At 41.2% G+C, this 25,568-nt stretch overlaps 1 protein-coding gene and 4 non-coding genes across 5 annotated transcripts in view; all 5 read right to left on the bottom strand.

Moving 5' to 3' along the window:
- Positions 1 to 505: 505 nt before the first annotated feature.
- Positions 506 to 577, bottom strand: trnag-ucc. Its single transcript has one exon. It is a non-coding gene; the product is annotated as a tRNA-Gly (tRNA).
- A 981-nt stretch (positions 578 to 1,558) lies between these two features.
- Positions 1,559 to 1,630, bottom strand: trnag-ucc. The gene has a single exon. It is a non-coding gene; the product is annotated as a tRNA-Gly (tRNA).
- A 1,298-nt stretch (positions 1,631 to 2,928) lies between these two features.
- trnag-ucc lies at positions 2,929 to 3,000 on the bottom strand. The gene has a single exon. It is a non-coding gene; the product is annotated as a tRNA-Gly (tRNA).
- Positions 3,001 to 3,770: 770 nt separating this feature from the next.
- Positions 3,771 to 3,842, bottom strand: trnaa-ugc. Its single transcript has one exon. It is a non-coding gene; the product is annotated as a tRNA-Ala (tRNA).
- A 3,737-nt stretch (positions 3,843 to 7,579) lies between these two features.
- Positions 7,580 to 25,568, bottom strand: part of wnt4 (wingless-type MMTV integration site family, member 4) — a 34,459-nt gene continuing 16,470 nt past the window's right edge. Inside the window, exons 2-6 of the mRNA XM_038697808.1 lie at positions 13,848 to 13,929; positions 11,971 to 12,124; positions 11,461 to 11,592; positions 10,981 to 11,123; positions 7,580 to 9,454 (exon numbers count right to left, since the gene is read on the bottom strand). Coding sequence (XP_038553736.1) covers positions 8,984 to 9,454; positions 10,981 to 11,123; positions 11,461 to 11,592; positions 11,971 to 12,124; positions 13,848 to 13,929 — 982 coding nt within the window. The 3' untranslated portion in view covers positions 7,580 to 8,983. The remainder of the gene's footprint in view (positions 9,455 to 10,980; positions 11,124 to 11,460; positions 11,593 to 11,970; positions 12,125 to 13,847; positions 13,930 to 25,568) is intronic.

Here is a 25,568-nt window from a genome sequence, read left to right as displayed (position 1 = left end):
TGTAACCTAAGTTGTCTTCATGCACAGCCGAGCAACTAGATCAGCAATGAATCACCATAAAGACGGTTGTTGATCCCATGACCGGCATCTCCATCCATCCATCGTCAACCGCTTATGCTGCGTACAGGGTTGCGGGGGCTGGAGCCAATACCAGCTGACATGGGGCGAAAGGCGGGGTACCCCCTGGACAGGTCGCCTGTCCATTGCAGGGCCACACATAGACAAAGAAGCAGGCACACGCAAACCTATGGACAATTTAGAGTCAGCAACTAACCTAGTCCGCATGTCTTTGGAGGGTGGGAGGAAGCCGGAGCACCCGGAGAGAACCCACGCAGACACGGCGAGAACGTGCAAACTCCTCACAGAAAGACTCCCCGTGACGACCGGGGCTCGAACCCACGACCTTCTCATGACCAGCATCTGCACCGGTTAAAAGGCAGCTCCCGAGAGTCTTCAGAGTGACATCGCTGGACAGAGGTGAAGCGTTGCACAAGAAGTAACAACCTGCGATGGCCGGGAATCGAACCCGGGTCAACTGCTTGGAAGGCAGCTATGCTCACCACTATACCACCATCGCAGCAGGCAAGCAAAGTTCCAGCTGTTTGTTTTTTTGTGTTTTTGAGACAGCCCCGAGTCCTGCACGGTGATGGTCAGCAGTAAAACACAATTCAGATGCACTGGATTGAACCGGGACCTCATACATGCAAAATCATTGCATTACTAACTGTCCATGAAATCCTATGTATGTAACGAATTCTTTAGGCGTATCCTCAGTCTATTTTTGTCCTGTCCTGTCTCTTTAAGGCCCCCTACTCTGCAGCTGATTGGCTAACCCTAACCCTAACTGGGTCCATCACGTCATGCACCCTGGCCCAAAAAGCCCTACACTGTGAACGAAACGGCTGTGAAACTGTGGATAATTTGTATTTCAGAGTCACAAGCCAGGTGACATGACTTGTTTCACTGTTAGAATTCGATCTATTTGTTACCGTAACATTTGAAATGTGAGAAGAGCCACACGATTAAATCATTTTAACTTTATCAGTGCTGCATGACTTGTGTGGGATGAAAGAGCTCAAGAGTGATGGGAAACGCCACCTGAGTGCATGATTTTTTCCAAGACGTTCTTACAGAACATCCAGAAGCCAAGGACTGAACTGTGTATGACATCATCCTATGAAATGAATTGTTTGGTCAGATATTCACTACATGGCCATGGAATGGAAACGGAAATACATGCAAAATCATTGCATTACTAACTGTCCATGAAATCGTATGTATGTAACGAATTCTTTAGGCATATCCTCACTCTGTTTTTGTGCTTTGTGTGATACTTGCGCAATACTACAGTCCTGTCTCTTTAAGGCCCCCTACCGTGCAGCTGACTGGCTAACCATAACCCTGACCGGGTCCATCACGTCATGCACCCTGGCCCAAAAAGCCCTTCTGTTACCGTAACATTTGAAATGTGTAGAAGAGCCACACGATTAAATCATTTTAACTTTGTCAGTGCTACATCGCTGGACAGAGGTGAAGCGTTGCACAAGAAGTAACGACCTGCAATGGCCGGGAATCGAACCCGGGTCAACTGCTTGGAAGGCAGCTATGCTCACCACTATACCACCATCGCTGCAGGCAAGCAAAGAGTTCCAGCTGTTTGTTTTTTGTGTTTTTTGAGACAGCCCCGAGTCCTGCACGGTGATGGTCAGCAGTAAAACACAATTCAGATGCACTGGATTGAACCGGGACCTCATACATGCAAAATCATTGCATTACTAACTGTCCATGAAATCCTATGTATGTAACGAATTCTTTAGGCGTATCCTCAGTCTGTTTTTGTCCTGTCCTGTCTCTTTAAGGCCCCCTACTCTGCAGCTGATTGGCTAACCCTAACCCTAACTGGGTCCATCACGTCATGCACCCTGGCCCAAAAAGCCCTACACTGTGAACGAAACGGCTGTGAAACTGTGGATAATTTGTATTTCAGAGTCACAAGCCAGGTGACATGACTTGTTTCACTGTTAGAATTCGATCTATTTGTTACCGTAACATTTGAAATGTCTAGAAGAGCCACACGATTAAATCATTTTAACTTTATCAGTGCTGCATGACTTGTGTGGGACGAAAGAGCTCAAGAGTGATGGGGAACGCCACCTGAGAGCATCGATTTTTTCCAAGACGTTCTTACAGAACATCAGGAAGCCAAGGACTGAACTGTGGATGACATCATCTTATGAAATGGTCAGATATTCACTACATGGCCGTGGAATGGAAACGGGCCCATGTCGAAGATAGTGAAGGCCATACTGCTCCCAATGGCGTTAGGGAGACGCGATGACCGCCTAATCTTCAACAAGCAAAGTCTAACTTTTTTGGCTTCATGCGCCCCTGAGCAACTTTCATAGTTATATCCAGTTCTCTTTATTCATCTATGCTGTAACCTAAGTTGTCTTCATGCACAGCCGAGCAACTAGATCAGCAATGAATCATCATAAACACGGTTGTTGACCGGCATCTCCATCCATCCATCGTCAACCGCTTATGCTGCGTACAGGGTTGCGGGGGCTGGAGCCAATCCCAGCTGACATGGGGCGAAAGGCGGGGTACCCCCTGGACAGGTCGCCTGTCCATCGCAGGGCCACACATAGACAAAGAAGCAGGCACACGCAAACCTATGGACAATTTAGAGTCAGCAACTAACCTAGTCCGCATGTCTTTGGAGGGTGGGAGGAAGCCGGAGCACCCGGAGAGAACCCACGCAGACACGGCGAGAACATGCAAACTCCTCACAGAAAGGCCGTGACGACTGGGGCTCGAACCCACAACCTTCTCATGACCAGCATCTGCACCGGTTAAAAGGCAGCTCCCGAGAGTCTTCAGAGTGACATCGCTGGACAGAGGTGAAGCGTTGCACAAGAAGTAACGACCTGCGATGGCCGGGAATCGAACCCGGGTCAACTGCTTGGAAGGCAGCTATGCTCACCACTATACCACCATCTCTGCAGGCAAGCAAAGAGTTCCAGCTGTTTGTTTTTTTGTGGTTTTTGAGACAGCCCAGAGTCCTGCACGGTGATGGTCAGCAGTAAAACACAATTCAGATGCACTGGATTGAACCGGGACCTCATACATGCAAAATCATTGCATTACTAACTGTCCATGAAATCCTATGTATGTAACGAATTCTTTAGGCGTATCCTCAGTCTGTTTTTGTCCTGTCCTGTCTCTTTAAGGCCCCCTACTCTGCAGCTGATTGGCTAACCCTAACCCTAACCCTCACGTCATGCACCCTGGCCCAAAAAGCCCTACACTGTGAAAGAAACGGCTGTGAAACTGTGGATAATTTGTATTTCAGAGTCACAAGCCAGGTGACATGACTTGTTTCACTGTTAGAATTCGATCTATTTGTTACCGTAACATTTGAAATGTGTAGAAGAGCCACACGATTAAATCATTTTAACTTTATCAGTGCTGCATGACTTGTGTGGGACGAAAGAGCTCAAGAGTGATGGGGAACGCCACCTGAGAGCATCGATTTTTTCCAAGACGTTCTTACAGAACATCAGGAAGCCAAGGACTGAACTGTGGATGACATCATCTTATGAAATGGTCAGATATTCACTACATGGCCGTGGAATGGAAACGGGCCCATGTCGAAGATAGTGAACGCCATACGTTTCCCAATGGCGTTAGGGAGACGCGATGCAGTGCAAAGCACTTTGAATGGTAAGAAAGGCACTATCCAAGTGGAGCTAGTTTTCCATAAATCCTGCTGGAGATGCCGGGGATTGAACCCGGGGCCTCATACATGCAAAGCATGCGCTCTACCACTGAGCTATATCCCCACGGCCAAAAAGGTAGGAGACAGCGCAAAGCATCTATTTCTGACCGCCTAATCTTCAACAAGCAAAGTCTAACTTTTTTGGCTTCATGCGCCCCTGAGCAACTTTCATAGTTATATCCAGTTCTCTTTATTCATCTATGCTGTAACCTAAGTTGTCTTCATGCACAGCCGAGCAACTAGATCAGCAATGAATCACCATAAAGACGGTTGTTGATCCCATGACCGGCATCTCCATCCATCCATCGTCAACCGCTTATGCTGCGTACAGGGTTGCGGGGGCTGGAGCCAATACCAGCTGACATGGGGCGAAAGGCGGGGTACCCCCTGGACAGGTCGCCTGTCCATCGCAGGGCCACACATAGACAAAGAAGCAGGCACACGCAAACCTATGGACAATTTAGAGTCAGCAACTAACCTAGTCCGCATGTCTTTGGAGGGTGGGAGGAAGCCGGAGGACCCGGAGAGAACCCATGCAGACACGGGGAGAACATGCAAACTCTACGCAGAAAGGCCGGGACGACCGGGGCTCAAACCTGCACGGTAATGGTTATTCCAAGACGTTCTTACAGATCAACAATTATCTACAGTTTATTATGCATAAATTAAATAAAAATAAAATGGTCACACTTTTGATGGTCAGACTTAATGTGGTACAAATTTCTAATACATCTGAGATGTGGAATAACTCTAAACAAACATGTAGGTCTCTTAATTGCAACTATTCAGTCTCACATTTTGTACTGTAGATTAATATTTTTTGTGAGCGTGTGACTCTCAAGCCTACTGTGCGTGTGTGTGTGTGTGGGTTAAAGAGTGTGCGAGTAAAATAAAAAAAGGTGGATAACACTTATGTTGTCGTTATTCCAGCTCAAATGCCAGAGCAGGCCCGGTTCAAAAGAATTGTTAGACAATTCAATTGAGGGAGGCACCATGTCTTCTGCTTCTGCTGTTTTTTTCTTTTTTATTAATGAATAGCTAAGAGATGTTTTGTAATGAAATGAAATCGATGTGTTGTGTCTGTTTCCTTTTTTCTGTTCAGAAGATAACTGATACTTTTGTGATTTGCAATATCATTTGTAAATGCTTTGTAAGGCATAGATAGTCCTCACTTTAGATGAGCTCACACAAAGTACTAATGACTAGTAAATGCTTTGTATCTATCAACTTAATGTTGAAATACTTTATTTAACAAATGTTTAGAGAACATTTTTTGAGAAATGAATGGTAACTTTGAGACTACATGAGTGTACTACTGAAATTACCAGCCTTTAAACTTCATTCGTAAATGCTTAACGAGGTTTAGATAGTCCTCACTTTAGATGAGCTCACACAAAATAATTAACTTACAACTAGTAACTACCTGAATAAATTTTTTGTATTGCAGTATTAATAAGTGTTATAATACACCAATAGACCATCCAACTCTTGCTGGTCCCATGACAGCAGATCTCTGGAAGCGCCGATCTTGGAGTTTTGACGTCCTGAGTGATCTTGGACCAGACTCTGGAAGGGCAGTTTGGAGAGCAGTGGCTTGTTGGAGATCTGGCAGTGGTAGATCTCTCTCAGAGCTGACGTACAAGTCTGGAAGTCCGGAGCGATCTTTCTGACCAGACATTAGAAGGGCAGCTTATGGATCAGCAGCTCAGTGAACTTCTGGCTAGTGATGGATGATCTGTCTCAGACGTATGGTACCAGGCCTCTAACTGTGACATTAGCTGGGTCAACATTCAAGGTGGTCTTAGTAGCATCCTTTGGGCTTTGACACAGTTAGATTTACAAGCTATGCTGACATTGTTTATAGTATTTAAAAAACAGGCAGTTATGTAATAAATTCTGTACACTTTCTAAATGATCTTATGAACCATTAACAACTCATATATGTGGGTTGTAATTGAAATAATACCTTTAATTTTATTATAAATTTAATTTATAAATGGTAAACCCACTACATAATCATTAAGCACATGATAGAGGGGCTTATTAATATAGAATGCAACATGTACAACTATGTTGTAAATTATTATAAATTACTTACTAATGTGTATTAACAAGAAGAACAATGCTTTACAAATGATGCATAAAGACTTTACTACTTAACTAATGCTTCAAAATGTGTAGTTAATAAAGAATAAAACATTTAGAACTGTTTATAACTGACTTACTAATGTGTAATAATGTAGGAACAATGCTTTTTAAATGATGAATTCTGTATTTACAAATACTTAACTAATGCTTTATAGTGTGTGGTTATTATAAAGTGTTACCCACGATTTTTCAGTTGGTATAAACTCCTAAACATGCAGAAATCCATGACAATTTAACAAACACTAGCTGCCTGGAAAAACTTAAAAACATTGTCTGTAAAATATTGTTAATGCGCTAGTTACACTTAGCTTCTGTCACTAATTAGAGCTAATATTGGTTATCTTTTTATTACACAAATAATGTATATAGCAAGAAAGTAAAGACAATATTACCTACCTTGGATTGGCTTAATTAGCTCCTCTTTTTGTCTCCTTGGCTGACTCCTCCTGCTAACAAACCACCTTCTTGATCACTACCTTTAAAAATTATGTTTGCTCTTGAAACCCTGTGGCCCCTTCACACTCTGGCTGGTAATCTTGCCAAATGGGCCAAAGCTAAAAACCACACAGGCACCTCCAGTTTTTTCGTCCCCATACTGTGAGTGAGGTCCTCATGACGAGACTGTGTAAACAGATCGTCGTCGTGATAAATAGCAACTCTTACATACACTAAGTGGTAAAACCCTACTGTCAGCCTCTTGTCTCTTGTCTCACCACAACCACAGCAAACCACAAAAGGCATAGGAGTTCTCTGACTGACTGACTGCCTCACTGTACATAGACTGAGCACACACAAGCCCACAGACATTCTTCGTCAGCGTGGGCACCACAACCCACCTCATCTAGGCCATCATGGTGGCTTAATGAAGGACAGATCCACCCTGTTGCAGACCGAGAGTGGTTAGGGTTACAATTTCTGCAGAGGGGTAGCGGACTGGAACAGCCAAAGATATTGCAGGAGAAAGAGCAAGAAAGCTGGACTACTAGTAGTACTGCGACGACTGCAGTATGATATTGATAGAGACAGAAGGAGGGAAAAAGCTTATGCCATGTGGTCTGCATTTCACTGTAATCCCTGTTCTAGCCTGGTGTTCCTGCCTCTGTTCCCTCTTCAGCCCAAACCCAATTAGGGGGTCACTGAAACCTGAGTGGCTGCTCTGGTTCTTCCAAAATCCTGACTACCAGGTCCCCAGCACCACGGGAAACACATTCACCTATCTATACTGTATGCAGTAATATATGGTGCATAAATTATGTTTATAGGTATCAGGGGTGGAAGGAAGGACCTCGGGGTGTAATGTGCCTCACGCAAAAGGCACACACACACACACATACACACACACACAATGCTGCATGGTGCACACCAGCCACATAATAACGCAGCTGAAAGACACGGGAAATGGACAATTTTATTGAAATATGTGTATGTCTGTCAGCAGGTCTGTGCATGTGTGTGTTTGTGTGTATGTATGTGTGTGTGTGTGTCTCAGGGCTTGGTGGTGGAATAGGATCTACTCCCTTTCACTTTCCATCTTTCTGTCCTCTCACGTTCATTCTTTCCTTCTGGGCAGCTTTGGTTTTGTGGCAATCCCGCTCACATACATAAACAAACACACAGACATAAAGTTTCTTTTAAAAGAAGCGACAAGAGCCATTTTTGACACAGCATATATTCCGTATTAACATACATTCATAGGCAGTATAGTCTTCTTCAGTGTATAAGTCTTTACAGGTCTACAGTTTGTCTCTATAATGACAGCACGTTATTATAGGAAAAGCTTGGCTTTATGGTGGTGGCACAAGACAACAATAGAGTCCTGACAGTGGCATGGGAAACTGTCTGTCTGTGGTGTGTGTGTGTGTGCGCGTGTGTGTGTGTGTGTGTGTGTGTGTAAAACGAGTATTGGGAAAATTTAATATGTGGTCAGATGTTTGTTGCTGTGGGGCGAGGGCTCTATGTGCGCTTGGAGAGAAAGTGCTTCAGTCATCATGCATGGTGAACATGATTGGCAACCCTCTGGCAGACCCCTTTGTGTATGTGTGTGCTTACTAGTGAATGCAGGTTTTTGCGTGTTATTTCACAAGATAAACATCAATCGAAATGAGCACACAAGATTTTCACTATATGATGTTCTGAAATGGTAACAAATTATTTAAAACCTGATTTGGTAACTGTTTTGATATAAGGTTTCTAGTTTCCTGTTGCAGGTAGCAGTTGTGGATTAGTACAGGTGTTGTTTTGGATCAATGTTTGCTGAGTATGTGTGTGTTTTGTGTGTCTCATGCCCATCACGTTCCAGTGCTGCAGGCCCACAAAAAAGATTGTAAGAAGCTGACAGTGGCTTTCACCTGTTCTTCATCATCCTCCCTCTGACAGAAAGAGTGAGTGTGTGTGAGTGGAGCAGCATCAGGGCATTGCAGGGGGCAAAAGAAATGACTTAACTCAACCTAGCGCAACAAAGACATGTACACACATGAAGCAAATCATTGAAACTTCCTCTTCGTTGTTCAAGTCAGTCCTCTGACAGACTCGGCATCTCCCTTTATCATATCCAGCACTCCAAGTGAGCCCCCAAAGCAGCAGCAAGGGCAGAGGGCAAACAGCCCTCCTCTTGACCCCACCCCAACCCCTTAACCTCACCCACCCATCTGTCCACCCATGGGCCCAGTCCTTGGTCCACCTCACATCAATCTCCTCAGTCTGAACAAATAAGTTAAACATTACAAAAATACAAAGGATTGATGACAAAGCAAATATGAGCATGAGGGAGGGAGACAGAAAGTGAAACTCTCTACTTGAGAAGAAACAAACTATGTAGCACTGTAGGAAATTTCATGCATAATCTATTGATATCCATGACATAAAATGAATAGGATGACATTTGACCTCTTAGCCACTCTCTTTTTCCGTTGACCAGTAGTTGGATGGTGGGGTGTTTTTTTGCAAGAGAAGAGCAGAGGGAGATTCACAAATCCAACTTGCTCCCATGGTAATTGAGCAGGAGTGTGGGGCATTTGTTTTGTTCATCAGCAGTGCCCTGTGTGCCCTCCACTCCCATCACCGGCACGTGTGCATCTCCACCATTTTGCGGCACTGTTTGCATTTGACATAACAGCACCAGTGGAACTTACAGCTGCATCTGTCCACCAACTCCACCTCCTGTGTCTGGAAGCCACGGCCACAGCACATCAGCTCGCAGCCGTCAATGGCTTTTGAGGTTCTGTTACACTGGCGGCCTACTGTGCCCAGCATACCCGGGGAGCGTGGGTCATAGTCGCAGAAATCTGGACTGGGGTCCAGGTAGACCAGATCTTCTTCTGTGTGAGGTTTAAACTGGGAGTTTCGAGGCACTAGGACTTTGGTGGTGCCCACCTTGCGCTGCTCCACCTCTGTGGCACCGTCAAACTTCTCCTTGATGATGTTGCCAACCTTGCGGAAGGGCGGCATGGCTTTCCAGCAGGTTTTTACCTCACAGGAGCCTGACACACCGTGACATTTGCACTCCACACGCATGTGAGATAGGATGGCCTGCAGAGATGCCAAAGAACCTTTGGTTAGACAATGCATAATCTCCTATAAAGACTAGCTGCTGTGGATAGCAGCATCTATTAATAAAACAATCTGTTTGTGCTTACAGTAACTACTACAAAAACATTTTCTACTGCTACCAGAGATAAGACAGGGTCAAATTTGAGTCACGGAAATTTAAGATTGGGATTTGATTTTGACTTGACTGCTGAGAGACTTGACATACTTCTTTGTTCTCCTGCTGTCAGCTGCATATGTTAGCATGCAGCAACCTTTGTCATCATCCTTTTAAATAAACTAATCTCATTTCCTAAACCATATCTCAACTTTAGAAAACATCTTCCTCAGACACTAAAATGCGGAGCTCCCTAAAGGTAACTGTTGGCCTTTTTTTCCTGAAATTCCCTTACTTTATCTTGCGGAAAGTTTTGCGTTCTTGTAATACATTTTGCATTCCCTCACATTATAGGGAAGATTGGACACATTTTATGTGGATGTTCAATCAGTGTTGATTGGACCTTAGTGTTGAAGAAATACATTCCTCAGGCTGATATTTATTCAAGACAAAGAAGAAAGGCAAGAATATATAGCAGGGACCCTCCAGAACCACCGAGAGCCACCGAAAACAATCAAAAAATCAGTTTTTGTCACCAACCTTGTGAGATCCCAAGTGTGGGTTACTATTATAAAGCGATTGTAAAGCAATGCGGATGGCTCCCGGTGGCCCCACACATCGCCATCTTGGCAGTGCCTGTCTCTGGTTAATCCAAAATTAGCCAAAGAGCTGGAGCTGAGGTGGGCAGTAATAATGCAGTTGCATTATGCATGCAATTTTAAGCCTTAATATAATTTAAATAAGTAAGAAATTTGCTTTAGAGACTAAAACTGCTTTTTGTGCCAGGCTGTCAACATGTTCATTACTACTGCTGTAAAGTTGAGCATTGTATTGAAGCTACTGTTTTCCTCAACTCCTTTGGTGTGTTGGTCATTTCTGATAGAGGCACTAAATAACCCCATGTGGCTTAACAATGTGTTCTTGGTTAATGTTAATAGGAACAGTGAAGAATAGTCTCAATATAGATATTTTAGCCATATCCATAACAGTATAGATTCAATCACAAATGCAGCCATAGTCTGGACAATAACCAAATCCACAGCTATAGCTTCAACCAGCACAACCAGGCAGAGCAGCTGCAGCTCTGGTCACAGCCAATGGCTGTATACTGTCGAAGCTCCGCCTTTCAAAAGGAGCAATGACCAATTAACGCATCATGTAAGTGTCACATCATCTCTCCTTTCTGTAGTATATGCAGAGTTTCCCTAAATTGGCCTGGACCAACATACTAATTGTTCCTAGGGTTCACGAATAAAAGCGATATTTCAAATGTATTTGTGAGCTACTGCTAAAAAGTATTGCGATGTTTCACATAACGTATTACGAGGGAATGCATAGGTAGTTCAGAAAAAATAAGTGCAGTGTTCTACATAGACTTAATTCACATTTAAAATCAAGGGGAGGGAGTCACCTTCCGGCCAGCCTCGTTGTTGTGCAGGTTCATGAGAGCCCGACTGGATGACTGGCCTTTACTCCTTTCTCTCACGTCCACAAAGGACTGAGAAAAGGCCACCCCATATGCAATGTTATCACTGCAGCCCGACCATTGGAACCCTATGACAAGATATTAAGATAGAGACAGGAGGTGCTTTTGTGTCACTGCCCTTTAAACATGATATATGCATAAATACTACGCTTGAACACTATTTTGCACTTTTCAGTATTTCACTATTGATGGTTAATTGTAGTAATGTGTGACAAGTGTTCATATTGTAAAAAAAATTTGACTATAGGAGATAAGATTGCATACTTAAAATTCAAAATGTCACATTATTTAGTTATTTAGTAAAATCATTGCATTAACACGTACTGGATCAGTTGGCCCTACTGTTTCCTTTGCAACTATGCACGTGTGTGTGTGTGTTTGTGTGAAAGAGAGTGAGAGACGTACCCTCTGGACTGACTCCATGTACATTGTGGTCACAGCCGCATTTTTCCAGCTCTCCGCTGCTGCAGGCCCTTGTGACCGCAAACGCCACACTGGCTGCTGAGATGGCATACACAAAGGCTGCCTCACGGGTGCCTAACATACACATAGAGAAACACAAACACAGACACACACAGTTACATTGTTTCATTATGTAACTGAAAAGACCTTTTCATCATGAATGGCAAAATATATGTGTATAAAGATAAAGAGTGTGTTGTAGTCCAAGGGAAGAAGCCCAGATGTTAAAATGCAGGAGCTGGTTAAGCCAATACAAATGGAAACAAGTAGAAAAATGTCACAATATTTTACAAAAGCATGAATATCAGCATATCAGCTTTGGAATCAAACTAACTGATAAGCTTGTTTTTACTGTCAGTCAGCTTTAGTGCTGTCTGTCATAACTGTTTCTCTTCTGTGTTCAGATGATTGCAGGCAGATAGTGACAGGAATCGCTGCAGTGTATAATATTACCCTGGGTGACCACTTTGCCGAACACAGGCATGGTCTCCAAAGTGGAGCAGTTCCATCGACGAGTGCGAAACTGGAACTGACACTCATCTATAGCCAGCTGGGCTCCATGACGCACTGCATCCATCACCTCCACACTGCGCTTACAAATCTGAACCTGGAGCAGAGACACACAAGAGCTTTGTCACCTATAAACACAGTACACATACTATCAAAATACCAAGTGCATTTGTGGGGCATTTGTCAAATGCAACACCATGATGGGGCTGTTTGGCACAAAGGAACAACTTATATAACTGAGAACATAACATTTTATTTGCTGCTGGTTACCATATTCTAACATAAATTATGCCAGAAAAATACTGCAGAAAGTGAAAAGTATAGCAGTAGGTCCGTCTATATAATGACATCATACTAAATAGTGTCCAATATTATATAATTTATATATAAATTGCAATGATCATTTCTGTTATAATTTGTATTGGGGTAAATCGACCTCATTACCATTGTAAATGCAGACTTAGTCACAAATATGTCTTACAATTTTTTAACAGAAAACACAATCTACAAATAGATTTAAAATCGACAAACACATCATAATATACAAATAGAAATCAGTGACTTGCGCTCAGTACTTAAACCAGAACTTGAATGAATGCAAAAGGATTTGTCTCTGTGTAAGGGTCATATCCTATTTGTAAATTGTTTTACATTTGTTACATGAGTTTTGCTGTTGTATCTACACATACAAATGTGCTCTTCATAATTTGCAAACAAACACAGTCTAACTTGTATTTTCAACTACTGTTTTAAGACATGGGTAAGAAAGAGATCTGTGCAAAGTGCTAAATCTGTATTTGAGGATCACAGTTTATTTGTCAATGACTTTGCATTTGTCTACAAGTCATTTTGACACTGATTTGTGTGTCATACTGTTGTATGACCCTCATGTGCAGACAAATGATTTGCATTCATTCAAATTCTGGTTTTCACGTTCAAGTCACTGATTTCTATTTATGGATCATGATGTGTTTGTTTGTGGATTTTGAGTCTATTTCTAGATCTTGTTTTATATTTGTGGATCATGAAAAGTTTGTGGATTTCAAATTTATTTGAAGATCGTGTTTTGTGTTTACAAATAGTAATATACATTTGTGAATCATAGTCTGTGCATTGACAATGATATTGAGATAGATTTACCCGCACAGAAGTGGCGCTATCGCTCTTATAAAGGCATTAAGCTCTGTGTGTTTGTATGCATTTGGATCGGCCTCACACATGGCGGGTGTATTGCTGCAGACCCAAGGGAGTGCAATGTAGCATTTGGTGCAATTTCGACACACGTTCAGAATTCAAAGAAAAAAATCTTTGAATAAACTACCTACAGCGTGAGCCCCTCCACTCTGCAATTGCAAGGGCGGAGTACGCTTGCTGCAGTATCTCCGCTGTTCTCGTGTTGTTTCAGGGTTATTAATGGTATGTTACTAATGCTGTAGGTGAAACCAGTGTAAGACACACATTTTGAACTAAAAAGTGTAGGGAGGCATCACATTGGCCCCTGTAAGAAGCACTGCACTAGTATAAATAAAATAAAATAAAAATTGATTTGAATAGGCGGTGCCTAAAGGAGAACCCCCAGAACAGTTTTTTCTCCCTGCTGTGGTTGGGAAGAAGGTACCAAGTACACCACTTCTAAAACACTAAAGACTGCAATGACAGTTGTACTTAACGCAGATGCTTCTACTTATTGATTAAAAGCCTCCACTGGATTAGCTCCACTTAGGTGCATTTGTAATTCATTCATGTTTGTGTAGCACAAGTTATGAAGTTGTGTATATAGTTAGGATTTTAAGTCATTTTCAGTAAGTAGAGGTGTGTACCTGTCTCTGGATGAGGCCTTGTAACCTCTCGCATGTGTCCTCATCCCTGATGCTTCCAACTGATGACAGCTTGGCCAGGTACCTGTCAGAAAAAAAACACATTAAGTGTGCAGTAGGTGGCCTGAAATAACATGGAGGTCGCAAAGGAACATCCAGGAGAAGAAGTTGAAAGTGGAGAATCTATTAAAATGGTATAAGATGAGATACCAGCAAGATAATAACTGTACCAAAGTAACATGTGGTGAATACAATACATAGCCTCTGTCAGCAAATGTTCCCCTTCAAACCAGGGCTGATTGAGTTTGACAACATGATTAAGCAGAGCCTGTGTATAGAGGGTTGATTCTCACGTTGAGGGAATGTTTTGGACAAATGTCTGGTTGTGAAGAAACTGAGAGGAGGGAAAGTAGCTTATCATACACACCACCTCCCGGCCAGACAGGTCAGGCAGATATAGTGCATACGCACACACAATCTAAGATGTGTGAGAAAATGGCATCAGTCTGGATGGCCTGACCCTCACATTTCCACCTCACCTCACTTCAGTCTCATATCTCTAGTCGCAGCTGCACCTTACAGAAATAGGAAATAGGCTTTCTCATATGCTGGCAGTGTCTCTCTCAGAGCAGCCCACTATCATGCCAAAGCGTGTTTTACACATGCAGGTCCACTGTCACGTTTGCATTCACATTCTGCAATCAAGATAGCAATAATAAATATACCATCCGGTTAGACTTTCAAAGTGAAACATGCTAAGAAACATTTTCAGGTGATGGTCACGGTTTAGGAACCAAAACTAATTGGTAAGATTTAGGAAAAGATCATGGTTTGGGTTAAAATAACTGCTTCCTTAAAGCCAACTTTGACTACTGGTTTCACAGACAAAACGAAGCCTGCTCTCTTGTGTGAAAACCATGTCCAGGTCATAGTTATCCAAGGAAGGTTAAAATGAATGGCAACTGGACTCGGTTGAAGATACTTGAAGACCTTTCGTCCATCATCTGACTTCTTCAGTTCTGACTGACTGGTAAAGAAACTCTATTTAATCTCTGTTGGGTTGTTTGTCAAGTTGATCGATACGCCTGGTTCATTAGTGCTCCTGGCTGATGGCGCCCGAGGCCAAGCCTGAACCACCAAAAGTTGGCATCTTTCTCTGAGGCCCGAAGAGAATGTTTGTTTAGTTTCCTGGAAAGTGACAAAAGGACAGCATTGTAAGTAACTTACTTACAATGCTGTCCGAACCAGCGATATGGATCATCAGATGGATAGATGATGGACAAAATGTCTTCAAGTCCTTCCTTGGACATCTTCAACGAATGCACAAAAAGATCAAATTTGAAGACACTCGATTCAAAGAAACTATTTTGTTGACATTCCACATGTTTTTTTAGGAGCAAGGCAGGTGTCATGAGAAAGAAAACTAATTTTTACACACAAATGAGTAATTCATGCTCTCAAATGTCTTATTTATGCTCCTGAATTAACAGAACACAATATTAAACAACAGCATTAATACTGTTTTTAAAATTAAATTGTTCCACATTCTTTTGCAGAATTAAATGAGAAGATCAATACTACGTTGTCTGCGTTGAGTACAGCAGTGGAATAAGGAAGTATTTAGCCAGCCAGAAACTAGCCTGGCTGTTTCAAAAAGTAAATGGACTGATTTATGTAGCTTATATAGCGCCTTTATAGTCTACCGGCCACTGAAGCGCTTTACACATGTCAACATTAACTGATTCATTCTCACACTGATGGCGGAGGCTGAAACTAATTCTCCTTCATGCACACTAATTTGGGAGCAATTTGGGGTTCATTATCTTGCCCAAGGACACTTCGACATACCCAGTGGGTGGAGCAGGGGATCAAACCGCTGATCTTCCAATTAGTCGACAACATTAAAAATACACAAAATTGTCCTTTTTTTATTACTTTGATTAAACAATCATTATTCAGTGTGTCAGTTGGTGAAATTTAGAGGGGCTGATAGATGTGTTTTAAACAGAGCCTGGCCAGCTGTTTCCCCCTGCTTCTAGTCTTCATTATGCTACATCCTTAAATGAACAGCCACTGACATTTATCTTTATTTAAGAAAGTAAATCAGTGTATTTCCTGAAATTCCTTTCAGGGACATTAAAGAAAAGCACAGTCTTGAAGGGAAAACAACAAATGCATTGTGATATCCAAACTTTTCAAAAATTCAGTATTTGCAGGCTACTCCATCCAGTGGACAATAGCCCTTAACAAAGGCAAATTCCCAAAAAATTACTTTTAGGCTATCATTCTGTATAAGTAGACACGTTTTTCCTTAAGCTTTCTTAAGCTTGTTCTATGAGTCTTGGGTTATGAGTTCCTAAGACCACACATACCTCTGTAAAGCCCAGTTAGCTCGTCTCAATCAAGCTGTGGCACAGATCCAGACTGCAGAGAATCCTGCTGTCAGATCACTAACATGAAGTAGTAGTACTACAAGTTTAGCATTAGTGCATTATGTTTAGTAGTATTTGTTAATGTGTTAGTATAATTAGTATGTCATCCTTCCAGAGGTCAAACAGCTCCTCCTCTCCATTCCGCCTCTAATCTGCTTCTCAACAGTTCAGATAATCTTTCTCTCTTTCTCTCTCTGTCTCCTTGACGGCCTTTTTAACTCTTCCCCTCCAGCGTCAGTATGTAGCACTCATCGCTGTGATAACCCCGCTCTCTGCTACTCCACCACATCTCATCCACATTCACATCACGTTCACTCTCAGGGGTGATCTCACTCTCTCATAACAGCGACTCAGTTTCCTCAGTAGTACCACCAAGACCCCCATATTCAATAAGAGTACAATGTTTTTGTGTCATGAATCCCCAATATTTAGCTTAAAGCTGAAATAATCAATATTTCTATATCAATAATGTATTAAAATAACTATGTGTGAGGGGTCAATTGTCGTGAAGAACACACAGAAAATTTTAACTCAACTCTTACCTTCAGCTCTACAGAGTATTTAGTATTGTTTAGCTCACTGCGAAAAAAAAATATATGACAAGCACTGTATGCTACCCACCACGGTAGCTGGTGAAAAATAGTGGAGCATTTAGCAGCTTGCCTGAGCCTGATATTTCCATCAGGAGTTAGTTAAGACCAAAACCTAAGCTAAAAGAGAGTGAATATTGGAGTCATCAGCTGACCACAGCGCAGTGGCTTGACGTCAGGAAACGTGGCTCTGAATTGTGAGGCGCTTTGGATGCCAATTCCTGTGTCCCCTATGTGGAGCTGGACATCAAGTGTGGACTACACTGAGAAAAATTTCATGTAAATAAAACTAATTGTCATACCAAGCTTACTTTCTGTTTCTAGTAGGTGGTTCTATGATATTGAGTGAATATTTGAATGCAGATGTGTTCAGTGCGGGACACTTATAAATCATGTAAAGTTTGGCCCAGCTGTGAGCATGTACACTGAAGTTTCACCAACTTCCTGTTTTATGGCTAATCATCAAACTTCAACGCCATACCACATGTTATAAACAAGGAGTCACAGTTAGCACAACTTTTCATTGTCAATGCCTTGAGATTGCACAGCAAAGCTTTGATTAATTCTGTAAGAGGAGTTTGTTAAAGTATGGAGCCTGTAAAATGCTAAACATAGTAGATGTATTCAGGGCGGGACTATTAAACATATGAAGTTTAGAAGCAATATGAGCATGAAGTTACAACAACTTCTTGTGTCATGGTGAAGCAGGAATCTTCCCAGGCATGCCATTAAATGAAAACTGACAATTTTCACAACATAGCATCATCATTGTCTTTTCTTAGACAGTTTTGAAGGGGATTTGGCAAGCCTGCTAGTTCAAGTTTTTTCCATGGGCTGCTTTTTAGGGGGCGCTAGCAAGCCACATTTCCACGCTCAGGGGTGGGTAGAGAAACCAAAAACTGTACTCAAGTAAAAGTACTGTTACCTTGTAAAAACAAGTACTCAAGTAGAAGTAAAAGTGGTCATCAAAATAACTACTTGAGAAAGAGTACAAAAGTATTTACTAAAAAATTTACTAGAGTAGCTAGTAACTTAAGAAATAAAAAATAGAAAACAATGGGTCTTTTCGCCCTAGTCGTTAATTTGATGTGGATGTGAAGAGATTTATATCAGATGGTCTTTCTTTGTGATAAAATTACGAGAAATCACCTCCTGATTAGATAACCTGCTACATATACACCGGGACAAAATTTACAGTGTGTATCGATCCAATACGATTACGAAAGATTGCATTAATATTACAGTCTGTTAGAACTCCAATAAGTAAAGATTGTTTAAAAATATAAAATATGTTCTTGTTGTCTCTGATATTAAATTATGATTTGGCAAACAAATCAAATTAGGAGACACAGTTTGTGTGATGTTTTATAATTTATTGCCTATTAAATACACATGTTCACTTCTTCATGTTTACCTGAGGAAGATCCTCTGTGATTGAAACATTTCATCAGTCACATCCACATGTAATAAGAGCAGTTGGTCTTTTTTGTGTGATAACAAGCATGACTATTTAAATGCAAACTGCTCGTACACTGTTAACTTAAATATTTATATTATGACAGAAAGCAGGAAGAGTTTTTAAGCATGATATACTGTGTGAAGCTAGTTATTATTCAACATATTAGCATTAACACAACAGACACTGCTCTCGGGCAGCTCAGTGTAGCCTACCGACTTCAAAACCGAAACCCGCTGCACCAACATGGTGTCATCCCAGGGCGTCAAATATAATAACAATAAATAATAAAATTCTTTGAGAAAGCCTGACAAAGCGTTGGTATCGGAAGCCCTGGGATGAGACTGGGCTGGCTGCACGGTATGCTAAATTTTAATATGTAGCCTAGATAATAACTGCTAGCGCTATTTGAAAGCCATGCTACCATGGTATAGATTCAGCCATTATTCTGCTCTAACAGAGTCATGTTGATGCTTTATTGCGGTAAATAAATAAAGTAGCGAAGTAGCGGAGTAAAAGTAATAATTTTTCTGTAAAAATCTACTCAAGGAAGACCAAAAGTTTGATGCATTAAAACTACTGTGATAATTACCATTCACTCTAGTACATTTAACGTAGTAAATGTAACTCGATCCTACCCACCTCTGGTCACGCCCATAGACAAAAAAACACAACATGTACATTTTTGCCCTTCTGACGTGTTCAGTGAGTTTTCAAGCATGTTTTAGGCCGCCAAAAGTGTGATTCCTTTTTACAACAAAAAGTAATGATGCCTTGCATTTCAATGGGGTCGTTGCACATTAAGCAGCTGTTTGCTTACCAAGTTTCAACAATCAACTTTTGCCAAGGGTTATTGTAGAATCCCATTATTAGGCAGCCTGACTGAGAGCAAGGAAAGGATGGGACCACAAGCAGGAAACAACACGTGTCTCCTGTTGTCCTTTACTTTAGTGATTTAAATATTGTTCTGTGACATGCTAAAACATGAGTCATAAAGTCAGCAAATTGACATAGTGAGGTACACAGCCATATGTAGCTAAAGTTTGCTATTAGCCATCATAAGCTACTAGTCATTCCATCAAGTAAGGCTGTAGCAGTTTATAAAATTAACTTTTCATTTAAAATTCAAAATTCTTTTGAAAGTACAATCTTGGAAGGAATAAATCACTCTGGTCAAGTGCTTCAACTATGATATTAAAAGCCTTTAAAAGTATTAAGGACACTGATATGAAAATGTTGAGATAAAGATAACAGTGGGAACAAAATCTGTTCATTTTGTGAACTGAGTTGCAGTAGGCCTAATTCTAAACTGCGGAGGTATTCCTAGCCCTACTGTCTGTCCTTGAGCTCTCTGTGAAGTTGTTTAGTGTAGCCTTGGACAGGGCACTACGATTGGGTCGAAGCATCCAGCTGGGAGACCACCAGACAGCAATAAAAACAATCCATGGAGAGAAAACACAAGACGACAACAGAAACCTGCATGTCTGATGGGCAGCATCACACTCACAAAGACACAAGCAGTTGGATGGCATCTCGCTGGCCTGACATTCACCCTGGAAACATTTAATAAACATTGGATAAGCTGTTATTGAGGTGATTTTCTGGACGTGTGTGTGTGTGTGTGTGTGTATGTGTATATACTTGTGGGAAAAGTTCAGAACAGGCCTTGGCTAAGTGTGTGTGTTTTCAGCCCTATCTTACTTTATCTGTTCATTCTGCTGTGTGTATCCTTTCACTTCCAGAGGCAAGGTTAACAAAATGCCACAACAAAGAGACAGAGTAGTCAACCTGTAGAAGCACAGCCCATCATCCCACATCTCATTCTCATTCTCTCCCTGTTTTCTCTCTGTCTCTCTGGCCTCTGGTGGTTGCATGCTTGAATCCCAGGGGCCTAATCCCAGTGGAGCCAGTTGTGTTGTGAAGGCTGCGAAGTAAAATGCAACACAAACATGCAGCGGCCTGCGAACGTACCAAGTCCAGGTGGAATGCTCTATACCTCCCACCCAGAGGCCCCCAGGGACTTATGCGAGGCTGAAACTGAAAATAAGAGATCATTCTAAACAGTTGAGGCACAGGTTGTTATCTGGAGACAGGAAATGAAGGCTACCACAAACTACTTTTGGACCACTTTTATGCATTATAAACATGAATTACTCCGTTTTCAATAACAAAATCTAAATAAGCATTTTGTTGTAGTGCAGAAAAGTTTAGTCGACATGTATTAGTCGATCAACATAAAATTAAACAACAACAGTTTTGATAATTAATGACTAGTTAACTGATATGTAGAAAAACAGTCATTAGTCATTCTACATTCTACAGACTGAAATGTGGTTGAAAGCTTTGAAAGCTGATAAATTTTTGCATGGATTATTTTGTTACACTAATTTGTACCAAATGTTCAGAGTGAACTTTTTTTCCATAATTATTGCTTTCTTACAGAGAGTTAGATGAGAAGATGGATATCATGCTCATGTCTGTGTAGGAAATATTAAGCTACATTTAGCGTAGCATAAAAACTGGAATCAGGTGGGAACAGTTATCCTGGCTCTGTCCAAAGGTAATACCATTCATCCAGAGGTGTCATTTACACTGGGGACGCTGGGGACATGTCCCCACCACATTTTGAAATGGCTGATTTTGTCCCTATCACTTTTTGAAAGCATTTGTCAAAAATGTTCTGAAAAAATAGCTTGCACCAAGCAATGTTAACTAACAAATGAAAATGCTTTGAGAAAGATTTATTTGAACAATAAGAAAACATGGAATGCATTTTAGATGTATAGAAGAAACAAGTGTGCATTGTCCAAAAAACTTAAGTAAAAAAACAAGCTGCTGATTACAGCTTTAAACAATATTGTTATATTTTTAGATTTATGAATTGTCCCCTGCTAGCTGAATTTTTTTGTTTTCCTTTATATAAAGAAATTTCCACCATAAATAAAATATCTTCTCGTCTTATTCTCTTGCATCATCATGTCTCGTTAGCCAAAGTGTATCATCACACCCCTAATCTAAGCCCTTATGTCCCCACAGCAGTGAGCAGTGACTTCATGGATCTTCTCATGTAACTCGCAGCGATTATATTTCACAAAATGACAGATGGTTTGCTGGTTTTGGCTTCTTAAATGTGGTGATTTGCTGCGTATTTTGATTTTGTTTTGTTTTGTATGATTATGATATCTTTGGGCTGTTGTCACGCAAAACAAGCAACTTGTAGACATCCTGTTGGGTTCTGAAAACTTGTGAACAGCACATTATTTTCTGACATTTTATAGAACAACTAATGAATTAATCCCAAAAAACTGATGACACATTAATCTTTAGTCGTAACTGTAGTCTTAGATGACTTAAGAGAGGTCTTGAGTTGTCATGTTATATGCATATGATATATAATCATAAGCAACACGACATTGTTTGTACAAGTGGTACATTTCAGTTTGCAGTTTGACCATGGATACTCTTCGAATTGAGTAACGATACAATTTACAACATACATTAGCTGGACTTAGCTATTGCATTCTAAGTTTAAGCAAAACTAGGTTAGTGCTAACTTTAGTCATCTTTTCTCTCCTTTGTAATTGATTGAAAGTTTTTTTTTAAACCACAGTTTAACCTGTCCTCCGCAGTTTCCGGTCTAAAATAATAATTGGTCATTTAGCTTTTGTCCAAAGCGGCTCTAAATTATATATGTCAGGAGTTGCACGTCTCTGGAGCAACGAGGGGTTAAGCGTCTTGTTCAAAGACACTTTGGTGGACGTGTCACAGTGGGAATTGAATCCAGGTCTCCTACACCAAAGGCATGTGTCTTATCCACTCTTCCATTGCCACCTCAGTATGCATCTGACCAATCAGTTTTACTTTTTCTTGTCATTATTTTCATTCAACAATGTCAGACAGACAATTTTGTTTCTTTCAATCTAGTTTAAAGTCAGCCAAAATGAGGGCCAAAAGAAAGAGAAACTAGGGACAGTAGAGAGAAGAGAGAAGTTCAGGGGAGGGAGAGGATATAGAAGCTGGACACATCTGCGTGACAGTCGTGCACAGCAGTAAACTTGTCAGCCTTCCTGCACAAACAAACACACACATACACACACAAACACACACACACACACACACACACACACACACACATATACAGAAAATAACACAAATGTTCACAAACAGCAGCACACTGTCTGTTCATCCTGCATTTCTAATGCCTATTCATATGAAAATATCCTCATGTTTGCCTTTCCATTACTAGTAGAGTACACAGGAGAGGTACACAGTTACAGGTAAATATAGCATGAATGGGAAATGCAAGAAGAGCTGCACGTAAGAGTCTAAGGTCTTAAAAGAACTAACTGAGCTGCAAGCAATGCTGCTATAAGTTACAATTGAATTTATGACTTGATACATGGAAAATATTGTTCTTTAGTTTAAGTCAATAAAAGTAAAGTTCAAGAAACCCTTACACTGAGAACTGTTAATAGAGAACCAGCAGGCAGCAGAGATTTAAAGTGTGACTGACCTGAGCTAACCCCTCTGCAGTGAACACCTACAGTACGTAAAGAATATAGTGACCTGTAGAGGGCACTATTCTCTCAGTTTATCTTTAGCCACCTTACTACACCGAACTACAGTACAGCACTAAGATTGCCCTACTCCCTTCTGAACCTTTTTGTGGCTCTCCTGGTGGCTTCAGATGATCTGGCTTCTCTGAAAAGCCAATGTTGTGCAATGTGTCTGTTCAAATTGTTCTTGAGAAAACACTTCTATTAATTGCAGGAAGTGCCCAAAATACAGAAAGATGGAAAAAGCCTTCAAACCTATGTATATAGTTTCCACTTTCCTAAAAGTTGTCTTAGCTGATCCAGAGAATTCTTGGAGAAGTTTGCATCTACAGTATTAGACTTGTGATTATTCCACAAAGATTTCTGATTTAAACAAACAACCTACGTTTGAATTTGAAATATGGATCTTAACACTAAAGATCTGCATCTCCAGCATGCAGGTAAATCACCTGATTAATGACAATAAACCTCAGTGAGAGATTGTTATATATGTCACATTGATCTACACATCCAAGAAAAGCTGACACCAGACCTCAGCTCAACTCATATCTTATAGTGACCTCTGAACCTTTGTAACTATCCTTAACAATGTGAACAATTTCTCAAAAATATATATCCAACATGTGGATGATAGATTGAGGCTATCAGCACAGTGAAGAAGACACAACTTCAACTGCACAGTCCACAATGTTAATCAACACCGTAACAACCTTTTTCAATACAGTTTTACATGTATAGATGATTGGATGTTGGTGATTGCCTGGCAGATTTCTGTTCAAACTGTATCAGTTCACATCAAACATAACTACATTAAACAGCTTAATAACCCCTCTTCCAGGACCATCAGCACCGGTTCCCCTCAAGGCTGCGTTCTTTCCCCTCTGCTTCTCCCTGTACACTGCAACAGCTGCACCTCCAGTCACCAGTCCATCAAGCTACTGAAGTTTGCGGATGACACCACCATCATCTCTAGGGAGGGAGTCTGATGAGCCTACAGGTGAGACATTGACCATCTGGTGACCTGGTGCAGCCAGAACAGTCTCAATGCTCTGAACTGTGGAGATGGTTGTGGACTTTAGGAAGAGCCCAGCCCCACCTCCCCCATTATCCTGTGTGACTCATCAGTCGCCACTGTGGACTCCTTCCACTTCCTGGGCACCATCATCTCCCAGGACCTCAAGTGGGAGCTGAACATCACCTCCCTCACCAAGAAGGTCCAGCAGATGTACTTCCTGCGGCAGCTGAAGAAGTTCAGCCTGCCAAAGATAATGATGGTGCACTTCTACACCGCCATCATTGAGTCTATCCTCACCTCCTCCATCACCCTCTGGTACACTGCTGCCACTGCCAGTGACAAGGGCAGGCTGCAGCGTATCATTCGCTCTGCAGAGAAGGTGGTTGGCTCCAATCTTCCATCACTTCAGGAACTTTACACCTCCAGGACTCTGAGACGAGCAGGAAAGATTGCAGCTGACGCCTCCCATCCCGGTCACAAACTGTTTCAGACTCTCCCCTCTGGCAAGAAGGCTGCAGGTCAATCAGGACCAAAACCTCTCGCCACAAAAACAGTTTCTACCTGTCTGCAGCTAGACTCATTAACAAGGCCCCCACTGACACTCCCCCCTTGCAAATACTGTAAATGTGTCTGCACATCTAAATTTTACTTTATTTCATATCATTGCACAAACCTGGCATACTGCACATATTGTTGTTAATTATTGTTATTCTTCTATGTTTTTATATTATGTCAATTTATATATTTATATAACATTCTCTTCCGTGTCAATACACATACCCGGTACCCAATACATTGCTCCTTCTCTGCAAATAGTTGTATTATTTTATTTTTTGTATTATTGTATTATTTTATATTTTATCTTTTATTGGTCTTATATAACTGGCATTTGTTTATTCCATATTTATATATTTCTACATTTATTTATGTCAGCTGTATGTTTGTCTACGTGTAGCACCCCATCACCAAAGCAAATTTCTCGTATGTATAAAACACTACTTGGCAATAAAGCTTCTGATTCTGATTTCTGATTGACTGGTAGGGTTACATTACTCATTGGTGAACCTAACCTGCCTGTGAGTTAAAGTGCTTACTAACGAATGGATGGTCATGTAAACTAGATGCATTGATAGCAATTTTCTTTGCCGATTCAGATTTCAGTTTTTTTCTGACATGCTGAACTATAGAACTATAATTATCAACACATACAAACATTTTTGTAACTTTTCTTTCATGGAAAATTCTTCTTTCTTAGGATCCCCATTAGCTCCAGCACAAGCACTTCCTGGGGTCTATTCATGTTCATAATAAAAGCCTGATCAACGACGGTGCGAGGGAGTCTGTCTTCTGGTGCTCTAGCTCCTAATGTGTTCTGAAAAGCCCCGACTCTTTTGGGTTGTAAAATAACTTAACTTAACTTAACTTTCTTTCATTTCCACTCAGTCTTTCTGACTGGACCAGCAAATTAACAGAGCGAATGGTCTATCACTGGGGAAATATCGTCATCTATAGGTTTGCCCTAATATTGTAAGGGGCTGTCTTGTTGTGTTCAGTTTGACAGTTTTGACAGTTTTGAATATTTGATGGTGAAACTCTGTGATCAGCACATTAGTGGGATAAGAAGAGTGGAGGATAGTAGAGAAATATGGCATTGTACATTAGAAAGACATAATTA

This window comes from Micropterus salmoides, unplaced genomic scaffold, assembly GCF_014851395.1.
Source record: "Micropterus salmoides isolate LMB-PRFRI ecotype aquatic unplaced genomic scaffold, ASM1485139v1 Ms_hic_scaffold_4, whole genome shotgun sequence".
NCBI classification, from domain to species: Eukaryota; Metazoa; Chordata; class Actinopteri; order Centrarchiformes; family Centrarchidae; genus Micropterus; species Micropterus salmoides.
This window is presented reverse-complemented; position numbering and strand designations above follow the sequence as displayed.